Source organism: Leptidea sinapis, chromosome 28 (genome assembly GCF_905404315.1).
Source record: "Leptidea sinapis chromosome 28, ilLepSina1.1, whole genome shotgun sequence".
NCBI classification, from domain to species: domain Eukaryota; kingdom Metazoa; phylum Arthropoda; class Insecta; order Lepidoptera; family Pieridae; genus Leptidea; species Leptidea sinapis.
Window position 1 is genome coordinate 1,834,523 of NC_066292.1, and position 12,613 is coordinate 1,847,135.

Consider the following 12,613-nt stretch of genomic DNA (forward strand, 5'->3'; position numbering starts at 1 on the left):
GCCGCGAGGGCAAGCGTCCTGATGGAATGACGCTGGTGCCTTGGGCACGGGGAAGGGCGCTGGTGTGGGACGCTACTTGCGTCGACACTCTGGCTCCTTCTCATGTCCAAGTTACGTCAGTTGGTGCTGGGGATGCTGCTTCGACTGCCGAAGACAGCAAGCGTTGCAAATATGTTGGTCTCAGTGAGTCATACATCTTTGTGCCGTTTGGTGTCGAGACACTTGGCCCGTGGGGCCCAGAGGCGCGGAGAATGTTCAAAATACTATCTTCGCGCCTCAATAAGGCTACTGGAAGCCCAAGCGCTGGCAGCTATTTCGGTCAACGGATCAGCCTTGCTATCCAACGCGGTAATGCTGCCAGTATTCTTGGTACGCTTCCACGTAATGATAGTTTTAATTTTATGTAGTCGTAGAATTGTGTATATGTTTTGTTTGAATAATATATTCTTCTACTGTTACTAAACTAAGATAAATTCCTATATCATATTTGTTTCAGGTAATGTTCTATGACTAGCTGATGCGTAACGCCTATACTCTTCAATCATTAATACATTTCCAAATAAAATGATTAATTATCATGAAAATGTTTTATTTATTCAACACCAGTTTAGACCTAATACGAGTCCCTTGGCACTCTGTTCTCGCTCGGCACGCAGATGCGGTCCGCTACCCGCGGCGTGCTCAGTCAGCCTTGGCTGCATCCATCGCTTCCTGCACCACCTGTCAACCACACGGGACATAAACGAATAAAACACCCACTTCACTAAGCGAAAGCCACGGCGTAAGTCTCGTCCAGCACAACCTTGACTACCAAAATAATATGTCCTGGACACCAAAACATCGCAGACAGGATGGGTAAAATGCTGAATCAATATCAATAATAAAAATAATAGCTTCAACTAATCTTCTGCCTCGACAACAGTCTGTGTGCCTCTTTGGACAAAGGCCTCCTCCAACAGACTTTCTGTCACTAGCCATTCTTGACCATGTAGGTATTACCTGCTGTGTTATTTACTTCGTCAACCCATCTCCTTGTGGGCCTACCTCGCTTCCTTTCCTCGGCCCTTTCTCGTTACTAGACATGGGCTACATGCTGAATAACGCATACCATAATAGATCGCAGAGGCGCGCATAGGTAGCATTGGCGAGATACTTGCACGCTTTTCCTCGGGAACTCGTGCATAATAGCCTCTGGCCATGGCTGTCCAAACAAATTTCTGCTAGCCTGCCATTCCGCCACTGCATAGACGATGACTGATGACGCGAAAGAGACAGCTGAGTTCCCTGTGCGCGTTCAACGTTCAATGTGGATGACCAAGGTGTGGATCACCACCGCACATTCGACTAACTACCGGAGGTGAATTCCGGCATGGCGTTCTCTTACGCATCAGGCGCAAAAGAGGTAGATATGTCACTAGCGTGCCGAAAATCAACCGCCAAAATGGAGTCAATTGGCTCCTTTGGTCGTAGTCGCTCTCTTGATACGAAAACAGTACGCACGCGTTTGTTGTTGACTGAATTGCTTACAATTTCATATAGGTACACCATTAAAATGCCGTCTTGTGTTATGGGAAGATGCAGTAATTACGAAAGTAAAAAGAAATCATAGATTTACATAAGTTAAGAAATCATGAATTATAAGATTTTATTTGATTTCATTAATTCTCTAACAAAATAAATATGACGCCATGACATCGCCGATCGTTGCCAATCCGAATGCCGCAACGTGACTTGAGTTTCGAGTGCCGACATAGATTAACGTACAGTAATGACGAAATACCTATTGATGCTGTCTGTTTCGGGATGATCGAGGTAGTATATTTTAGGAAATGATGTAAAAAAAGCGTTGTTCCAGTGAATGTAATAAAAAACAAGTGCGTATATAGGTAGCTGAACTATCAAACTACAAAAACAAGTTTTGGGGTAGGTAGAGGACGTAGACAGTGAGTGCTATTTGCTTACGTAGGAGTTTTCTTCAGTAAGACTGTCCCTTCCGGTATATCACTTGGTATACTGCAGAAGAATCAATGGATCATTTTATTCTTCTCCGATTATCTTATTGTAATAAACCCTCAACAAAAAGAGATTCATCAATAATCACCCACATTTGAAGCACACCAAAGGCCTTGGTGTAGGCTGCTGCATCACTGGGCTTGACGTTTTTGATGTTATAATTCGTCCTTTTATGTCGATCGTGTTGCTTCTACATTCTGCTCGCTTATGGCCGGTTTTCAACAATTGAAGCACTTCAGAGTGGTCAGCTTCGCTCGTTTAAAATCGAGTGCATTCGATGAGCCGCCGCTGGTATTTATCTTGCGTTTTAATTGCGAGAATGCGTTTAATTCTTCTTGTAATTTTGCTCGCGAAACAATGTAGGCAGTAAACGCCAAACGCTGAAGTCTCGGGTCAAATTGCCAGTACAGTAGCTACCCCGATTTCTTCTTTGTTAACATACTTCCAACGATTCGTCAAAGAGGCTATTACGTAATCGACTTGCATATGCTGGTAGCGATTCTTTTTCACTTGGTTTTTGTTTATTTAATTTAATGAGGGTACCTGCCAATGTTTCCGTCGAAATAAATCTCTCGGTGAAAAGTACCTTGAATTCGGTCCACGTCATTCCTTCGTATGCAATTTGAGACAGCCACGTTGATGCTTCACCTTTGAGCGCCTTGCTGACGGCTAGCACGAGTTGATCGCCACTTGGTGGATTTTCGGAGAAACACAATTCAGCTGTTGCGCACCACGATCTTGCATCCGTATCTTGCTTGTCAGGGACGACTGTGGGTAGATTGTTACGGAAGACAGGTTTCAGCGCTTGCAGGGCTTCGATCAGCGCTCGCATGTTTTGGTTTTGTTGTTCGAACATGGCACGCCAAATACAAATACGCTTCGTTATTTTTCTCATTTTGCACCAACATTGATCCCACTTCTGATAACGGCGGAAGAGGGTCACCGTCATTACCAGGGTCTATAGTCCTAGACTTCTAGCAGTGGGCGTCGATGGGTAATGTCAGTGCAATGAAACAAACATTCACAGAATCAAATTATAATGTAGAATCAATTTACATAAACACAACTATAGGATATATAGAACGCGCGATGGTTCAAGTTCAACCGCTCTGGCCGGCCGCTGCACAAGAAGTGTAGTGCGCTCCTCTCGGCCGGGGGGAACGTTGACTCCATCGAACGCCGACAGATGGCGTAGGCGTTCCGTGTTACGACATATTGATTGTAATAGTTCTAAGAAGTGTATTGTAAAATCTGTTGAACAAGTTACTGCCGCAAAATTAATTATTAATTTAGTTCACCAGAATATTCAGTCTATTAGAGGTAAGAATTTAGAAATTGATTTCTTCTTGAATTGTCAAAATATTCACATCTTATGTGTTTCTGAACACTGGCTGAAAGCTGAGGAACTCAATATGTTTAATTTTAGTAACCATATAATAGGAAGTTCCTTCAGTAGATTAAACTCTATGCATGGTGGTTCATTCATAATAATGAAAAAAGATTTAACTTTTAAAAATCGCAAAGATATTGTTGGGCTTTCAATTGAAAAAACAATGGAGATATCCGCAGAAGAATTGAAGCATCTAGTTGTAGTATGTGTATATAGACCACCCGTATCGAACTTTGAAACATTTGTTACAAATATGGAAGTTGTATTAGCGAAATTAACTCGTTTGAATAAAAAAATAATTGTGTGTGGGGATTTCAATGTTAATATTTTGGAAAAGTGCGCAATGAGCCAAAACATAATACACCTTTTTCAATCTTAAACATTTATTTATGGAGCCTACTAGGATGACAGCTTCTAGCGCAACTTGTATCGACATTTTTACAAATATAATTCCAAAAACAAAACAGGTTTTCCATAAACTTGACTCAGATCATTTAGCACGGCTAATAACATTCGAACATAGTATGAGTAAAAAATTAATGGAAACATAAAAATGATACCCATAACTAAAAATAGGTTAAAATTGATGCAAGAATCTTTATTACATAAACTTCCGTTTTTATCGAACAACCTGAGTTCAAACGAAAAGTATAATTTATTTTTTGATTCTTTTATCGATCTTTTTAAAGAAATATTTACACCTAGATCAATAAGGGTCTCGAATTTTTTAACGTTCAGCGAATGGGCAACACCTGACTTAGGTACATATACGGAGGAAAACAATGTATGGGTTATATAGAGAAAAACAATTCAACAGAAGCGATACATTTAAGGAATATGTTAAACAGTACTCAAAGCAGTTTAGAACCGACTGTCTCTTAGCTAAATCCAAATTTCTATGTTCGAAAGTACAAAATAGCACAAATAGAATAAAAACTATATGGGAAGTTATTAATAATGATATAATAAACAGGACGGGCAAGTCGAGTAAATAATAATCACAAATTACAAATAAAAGACAAACTTTTAAACGAAGACACTTAAGTAGCCAACGCTTTTGAATTATTTTTTACTGATATTCCACTCTCCACAACAAAGGAATTGAATTCCTCAACGACCTTCTCTGTTGCCATAATGAAGAAAAGTGTACCAGAATGTAAATTTTTTTTTTTTTCATATAACTCCCTCTTATAGTATTAAGGTATTTAACTTACTTAAAGTCAAAAGAGCCAGTGACTTATGGGGTGTCTCAGTTCATATTGTTAAATCAGTAATTGAAATTATTGCTCCTGACTTCGCCTAAATTTATAACAGCTGTATTGATGAGGGTGTTTTTCCTGATTTACTAAAATATAGCAAAATTAGTCCACTTTTTAAATCTGGCAGTGTAAGTGATCCTAATAATAATTATAGACCTATAGACCCGCCTGCTTCTTTCAGATTAGAGTTCATCCAATGTCAATTCGGTAATATCGATACCACCGCTTAAATATAACTAATTTCAAACAAAGCAGGCTATAATTTATTTCAGTTTCCTACAAACTCTAAGTCGGGTATTTCACTAATATAAAATTGATTGCGCAAGCGGCGCCAATTTCTTATCAGTTCTAAATGTTCTTCACGTAGAGCAGCCTCGTTTACAAGCATTCTTGAAACCATTTCAAGCCTGTTCGATTCAGGCAGGAAACACGAGCACACGTGCCGCGTTATCTGTCCTCCTTCGAATATTTTTATTACCTGGGTTATCGCACTATCTGCTCAGGCCACCTGGGCTAGCTATTGTTATCGCGCGCTATTGTTCGGGACTCTTTGAGTCTCGCACCTGTTACGTTCCTTCGCGGAACGTAGCTTAGTTATTATCAGTGTTAATTACCCGGTTTTACGATCGTGTTAGTTAGCATCTGTGCTGTGTTTCGCGATTCTGCACGCTAATCGTGTGTGTTTGTGAGTTGCAGTTCGTGCCTTGTGTGTCTTCTCCGCGGGGGCCTGCACAGCGTGCATCGGGGTTCCGGCCCAGCCAGTCTACATCCAGTAAAGCTAAGTCTTAGGCTTAATTACTATTATTAATTTCTTTTAATTTTTGTATATTTCATTATTATTAATAGTATTTTATTAATGTACAAGTGTACAACTTAACTATAGTTGTCCACTTAATTATTATATCGAGTCAGGCAGAGGGGGACTCTGCCTGACTCGGGCAGCGGGGGTTGTCACCCGCTCAAGTTAGCTAAATATTACAACCATGGCTTCACCAATGGTTGCCGACGAGGGCTTTTTCAGCGCTCTACAGGATAGGTTCCTTACGGAGAAGATCGCTCCGCTAATGACTGAGACAATAAATAAGACAGTGGATGCCGCTATCAAAGCGAAATCCAAAAACTATAACTCGTCGTCTGACGTTTCGGGTTCCGACGGGGAATCCGAAATGGAATTAGGCAACATCTCCGATGTTAGTTCCGTGGCCTCGGTCAAACCGAGAAAGGTGATCACCCGATCAGCCCGCCCGCCTGTCCTTCAAGCTTACTTTGACGCGCAGGCGACCCCTAAGGTCCCTGCAGTCACTCCTGACCGCACGGAAGCCCCTCAGGCTTCCAGCGCTTCACCGGCCCAGCCGGAAACCGCTCTACCGTCGAGAGCGAAGAGTGTCGCGTCGGACACGGATGGCTTTACCACCGTGAGCCGTAAAAAGAAGCGCGGTCGCGAATCGCCTTCTGTCGATGGCACGCCCGCCAAGAAAGCTGCGGCCACGACTATCTCCACTCCCGCGCCCGCGCCCGCTAAAGCCCGCGTACCGCCTCCGACCAAGCGCCCGCCTCCTATTTTTATAGGAGACCGAGGCCGCTGGTTGGTTATCAAAAATAGGACCCCGAAGACGCTCTCCTTCCAGGCGAGGGCGTACCAATTTCTTCAAATTAGAGACCAGAGAGGTAGCGGACCACCGCGCCTTGACATCCCTTCTTAGAGAGCTGAGTGTGGGTTTCCACACGTACGCTCTGCCTGAGGAGAAGCGTCTGAGGGTCGTTATTAGGAACGTCCCCAGAGAGTTAGACGAGGCCGACATTCTGTCGGACCTCAAAGAGCAGGGTTACCCTGCACACGAGGTGCACCGTATGCGCGGAACCACCAACAAACAACCATTTAACATGGTTCTCGTCGTCCTCGACCTCACGCAAGAGGGAAAGGAAATTTTTAACATAAAATCGGTTTGCTCCCTTCAGGGCATCCGGGCCGAAGCTCCTCGCAACCGCGGGGGGCCTGGTCAGTGTCACAGATGCCAGTTATACGGGCACTCGGCACGCAACTGCGAACACACCCCGAGGTGTGTGAAGTGCCTCGGCAAACACGGCACGCCGGAGTGCCCTCGACCAGCGCAATGCGCGGAGCCCCCGGCCTGCGTCTTGTGCGGGGAGAAGGGGCACCCCGCGAGCTATCGCGGGTGTCCCAAGGCACCCAAACACAAGCGTCACCCAGGGCGCCGCCAGCCGCAAGGCAGAGCAGAGAAGGTGGAGTTCACTCCGACCTTCAAACCTGCGCCGCCTCCGAAGGTAAACGCCTGGGCGAGGTCTCCTCCGGCTGCCAACGCTGCCACAGAGGCCACTCTCGCGGCCCCCGCGCCCCTCCGGCCACCGCTAGCGTCCCGCCCGGCGACGTCGTTCCCGCGACCGAGGCCACCGGCCCCCGCGTCCGCGGCAACAGGTAACCAAGGCGGCAGCACCTTTGCCTTCATGTTCGAACTGTCAGAGCTGTTCGACATAGATGAAATCATAGCCCTGGCCAGCAGGCTCGAGGCTGTCCGGGACGACCCGCCGACGCTCCTGCAAGTTATAGCAGACAACGGCAAAATATTCCGTGCCCTCACCGATATAGGGCGAAAGTATAAAAACATTCGCGATGCCTAATTACGTAAGCGGACGGGTTAAACCACATACGCTCCGTATAGCGTATTTTAACGCCCAAGGCCTTAAGCCTCAACTAGACTTAGTGAAGGAGTTCGCTCACGAACATCAATTAGACCTATTCTTAGTGCAAGAGACATTTCTAAAACCACGTATACGCGATCTGCGTATCGCTAATTAAAACTTAGTCAGGAATGATCGCACCACCCGTATGGGCGGCACCCTCATTTATTTTAAAAGGTCTCTACACTGTATACCTATAGATCATCCGCTCCTCACTAACATCGAGGCCTCTGCCATCCGGGTCAGTATGGCGAATCACCAGCCGATCACTGTTATTTCAGCTTATCTTCCGCCCAACAAACAAGTATTATACACAGATATAGAAGCATTACTCGGCCACGGGGCCACAGTCATAGTGGGCGGTGATCTTAACGCCAAACACTCCAGCTGGAACAGTAGAGCCACAAATAGAAACGGAATCTTATTAGATTCGCTGACAGACACGCTGAACTTTTCAGTAATAGCACCCGACGAACCAACACATTATCCGGATAACGTCGCGCACCGACCCGACATTCTAGACGTTGCGTTACTTAAAAACGTAATGCTGATTGTAAATTCAATCGAGGTTTTTCACGAATTAGCGTCAGACCACCGGCCCGTCGTCCTAAATCTAGGCCCACCGGTTAACTTTCAACCACCGACGAAAACAGTGATCGACTGGCAACGGCTGGAAAAGGATCTCGAGTCTTTCAAGTCCGACGACCTTGACCTTATACCGGACGTCATCGACTCGGTCGACACGGCTCACAGTGCCATCTCTCATGTGACGTCACATATACAGAATAGGATCAAGGCCTGTTCCAGGCAGGTTCCGACGATGCAACCGCATCGCCTAAACCGGCCTCCAGAGGTCAGGAACTTACTCACACAGAAGCACAGAGCCACTAGACTTTACGATAGGTATCCGTCGGTCGAGAATAGGCGCCACCTCCGCTACCTACAGCGGGTGGTACGGGAACGTATCGCGGAACTCCGAGGCGAACGTTGGGACCGCTTGCTCGGCAACCTTAAGCCATCACATGTGGCTTTCTGGAAGCTGCCTCGCGCGTTCAAACAGGAGCCGCCCACTGTCATACTTCCTTTGGACAGACCCGGGACTGCAGCCGGCGCTCAATGACGATGAGAAGGCTGAATGCCTCGCCGAGAGTCAGTGCTCTCCAAATGCAGCAGCCGACCCTACACACGTTGACGAAGTTGATCGTGAAGTTGAACGTCGCTCCGCTCTGAGCCCTTCAGGCGACATAATAAAACCCACCTCTTACGAAGAGGTGAAGCTAAACATTAAGGAGCTTAACTCCAAGAAGGCCCCGGGGCCCGACACTATAAACAATAGGGTTCTTAAAATCCTACCCTCGGCTCTTATTACTTTATTGGTTACCATTTTTAATATTCTATTGTCTAACAGCGCGTTCCCCGAACAATGGAAGGATTCCATTGTTATCGGTATCCCAAAACCCAATAAACCTAAAGCTAACCCGAGTAGCTATAGGCCTATTAGCTTAATTAACTCGATTGGGAAACTTTACGAAAGATTAATTCTCGCGCGTCTTAATCATTACATCGCGGAGCTCAACCTGATACCCGACATACAGTTCGGATTCAGAACCGCTCACTCGTGTCCCCAGCAGGCTCACCGACTCACCGAGTACATTCTCGTACGGCGTCAACTTCACGCTACCACGGCAGCCGTGTTTTTCGATGTCGCGAAGGCATTCGACAAGGTATGGCACAACGGCTTAGTATTCAAGCTGTATCAACTGGAAGTGCCAGACAGGCTCGTGCGCATCATACGAGCCTACCTTACTGATCGCTCCTTCCGATATCGAGTAGAGGGCACCCTATCCTCACCCAGACCCATCAGGTCTGGCGTGCCACAGGGTTCGGTCCTCTCTCCCACTCTTTTCTCGCTCTTCACGAGCGACATTCCCAAGTTTCCGAGTGTCCAGCTCGCTCAGTACGCTGACGATACGGCACTCTACTTTGGCTCCGCTCTATTGAACCGCTCAACCTTGAGCAGGAACATTAAAGTGCTTCAAGCCGCCGTCGATGAACTAGGCAACTGGTTCAGAAAATGGCGGATTGAAGTGAACCCCACCAAGAGTGCAGCGGTACTCTTCGGTAACGCGAATAGCATCCGCGCTAAAAAACGACCGACCGACGTCATTAAATTGTATGAAACACCCATACCGTGGGTGAAGGATTACAAATACTTAGGAGTCACGTTCAACAGCAATATGAACTTCAAGAAACATATTGATACGGTATGCAATAGAGCCCGATTTGTCCTCAGTCGCCTTTATCCACTTGTGTGTGGGCGAAGCAAACTTCCGCTCAAACACAAAGTGACGCTGTACAAAACCATCGTACGGCCCATACTGTCATACGCAAGCGTCGTTTTTGTGCACACCCGACCGAGCTACTTGTGTTTGCAAGTAGTTCAAAATAAATTCACGCGCTTGGCAACCGGAGACCCGTGGTTCATCCGAAACGTTGACCTTCACCGCGACCTAGAGCTTCCGACGATAGCTCAACACTTTAAAGAGATCTCGCGACGCTTCTTTGACAAGGCGCCTAACCATCCCAACATCTTGGTTAGGAAGGCATGCGGATACACCCCCCTTCACCATAGTCTCAACCCAATAAGACGTCCCAGACACGTAACGGTAGACCCGGATGACGACATCACCATCGCGAACGCGACACCCACACAAACACCGACACAGACACGCACACACCGCCTTCGCAGGCGTAGGCGCGGTCAACTACCGCAAACCACTGGCACTCGTCGCTCTGACGATGGCCAGCGGCCCGCACCCTAGATACATCACACATTGTTTTGATACCCGTCGAGACGTTAGTCCTCGTCCTGTAATCGCTTCACTACACTCACTCACACACGGACTGACTGACGGACTGACATACACCACTTACACAATCACAAACACACTCCACAAACAGACACAAACACAAACATACATGCACACAAACATTTACACTACGTACATACATACAATCCTAAACACATACATACACACTTACATACATTACACAAAACATCACCACACTCGCCGGCGAGTGTGTTCTTATCACCTTTTCATCTTTCATCTTCATTTTATCTTTATTTTCATTCTCTCTCCTTCCCACAAGCACACAGCCGGTCTGAGGTTCGAGTCTCCTTAGGAGACGCCCCGCGACTGTTGTTGCGTAGTCTTTGCGGCCTCCACGGCCCACGTCCTACTTCGCTGTGAAAGCCAGGGCTGCTAACAGCACAGAGGAGGTTTTAGTCGGTATGGGGTGTCCGCTTACGCGGACGCTCGAGTCCGACATATTACGCCCCGGAACAGACGAGGAAATACGTAACCGTATTTCCTCGTCTCAAAAAAAAAAAAAAATCGGTATTACCTTCAGAATATTATTAAAATCATGTTATTCATTGCCAGACTTAACATCGTGGGAACCCCCTTGCCAGACACCATTAATGTTCATCAAATTATAATTTTACTTACGTCATAGTATAAAAGCTGATTTTCATATATAATACTTGGGTAATAAGTAGATGATGTTTCCTCATTAGCCAGACACTTTTGATAATTCAACCCCTTGCCAGACAAGCATGTAGGGTAGCTGTAGGAGAGCGTGAGGCAGTATGCATATCGATGAGTGCGAGTGAGATGGCGAGTTAAGTCTACCGCGGTCCCTCACCATGTATTGTTTAGCACTCAGTACTTGTTAACATCAGTTAAAATAATATGATAATAAACTATCTTCAAGTACTATTAATTTAATATTCATTATTAATTAACGATATAAAATATTTCGAATGAATATGCAGACTAGAAAGTAAATTCAATATAATTGGTGTATGATACGTAGATTATATGTTTACAATTTGTTTATGTGACTTTGTAAATAGAAGTGTTTGTTTAAAAAAAACAGTGATGGGTGATACATAACTTTGTGTTTTTGCAACAAAATAAGTGATAAAATAACATTATTTTCTAACGAGACATTGAAAAAACGTGAATTAATTTTAAATTCAATTTTTTTATCCTTTATAATAACTTGTGTCATAAACCAATTTTTAATTTAATTGTTGAGGAATATTTTATTTTGTTTTTTTTTAAACATGTTGACAAAATAAATTGATATTTTTAACAATTTAAGGTAGTTTTAGCATCGAATGTCTTTTCTGCCAAATGCCAAAAACTTTATTTTATAAGTCATTCTTATCACGAATCACTTCTTGCGATTTACAATGATTTTCTGGCAAGGGGTTGGCACTATAAACAGTGTCTGGCTAATTTGGAAACATCATCAACTTATTACCCAAGTATTAAAATTACCGACGTAAGTAAAATTATAATTTCATGAACATTAAGGGTGTTTGGTATGTTAAGGGTCTGGCAATGAATAACGTGATTTTTAATAATATTCTGAAGATAATACGCACTTTATTATTTGATGTATTTAGCGGTATTTTACACGCCTTTAGTGCCGTTTACCTGCCAAAGCCACTGTAACCCAAACTCCATAATAGTTCATCGTTCTTACCTGTGTTGGAAGCATGCGCTGACAAACTTTCAGCTTTTATACAATAACGTAGGTCTGGGGTTCACGGGCTCTTGCATTATTCCGTCCGGCACGCGATGTCGTACCGCCATATTTATTTTATTTAGAGAAATATTGAAATCAAATAAAATACTTTATTTCATGATTCCTTACCTGTGGTAAGTAATTCCATGAATTTTGCTTTTTTACTTGCGTAATTAGTGCATCTTCGCATTACACAAGATGGCATTTTAATGCTGTATATAAAATTTTAAGCAAATCTGTCAACAAGAAACGCGTGCGTACTGTTTTCGTATCGAGAGAGCGACTACGACCACATGAACCAATTGACTCCATTTAGGAAATTGATTTTCGGCGCGCTAGTGACATATCTACCTTTTTTAATACTATAATATCACTGCACTAACGAAAATCAATAGGTAACTATGGTTTCGTTAACTTGACATTAATATTTCGAACAAACAGCCGCCATATTTAAATTTTCGTTCGCCACATTAATGAATTAGAGTACGTTTAAAAATATGAAATGATCGGGACGAACTTCGGAACGAATGGAACACAAAACTTCATTTTTAAGCTGGGATGGGCAGCGTTCGGGAAACTCCGTAAAATCTTCTCGTCACAATTACCACTAGTGATTACCATTAGTGTCTGAAGACAAGAGTTAGTTAATCAGTGT

The 12,613-nt window shown here is 44.3% G+C and overlaps 1 protein-coding gene across 1 annotated transcript in view; it reads right to left on the bottom strand.

The window, feature by feature from the left end:
- Nucleotides 1–610: 610 nt before the first annotated feature.
- LOC126973077 (probable phospholipid-transporting ATPase IM) overlaps nt 611–12,613 on the bottom strand; it is a 144,373-nt gene continuing 132,370 nt past the window's right edge. The window contains exon 24 of the mRNA XM_050820205.1: nt 611–720. Coding sequence (XP_050676162.1) covers nt 682–720 — 39 coding nt within the window. The 3' untranslated portion in view covers nt 611–681. The remainder of the gene's footprint in view (nt 721–12,613) is intronic.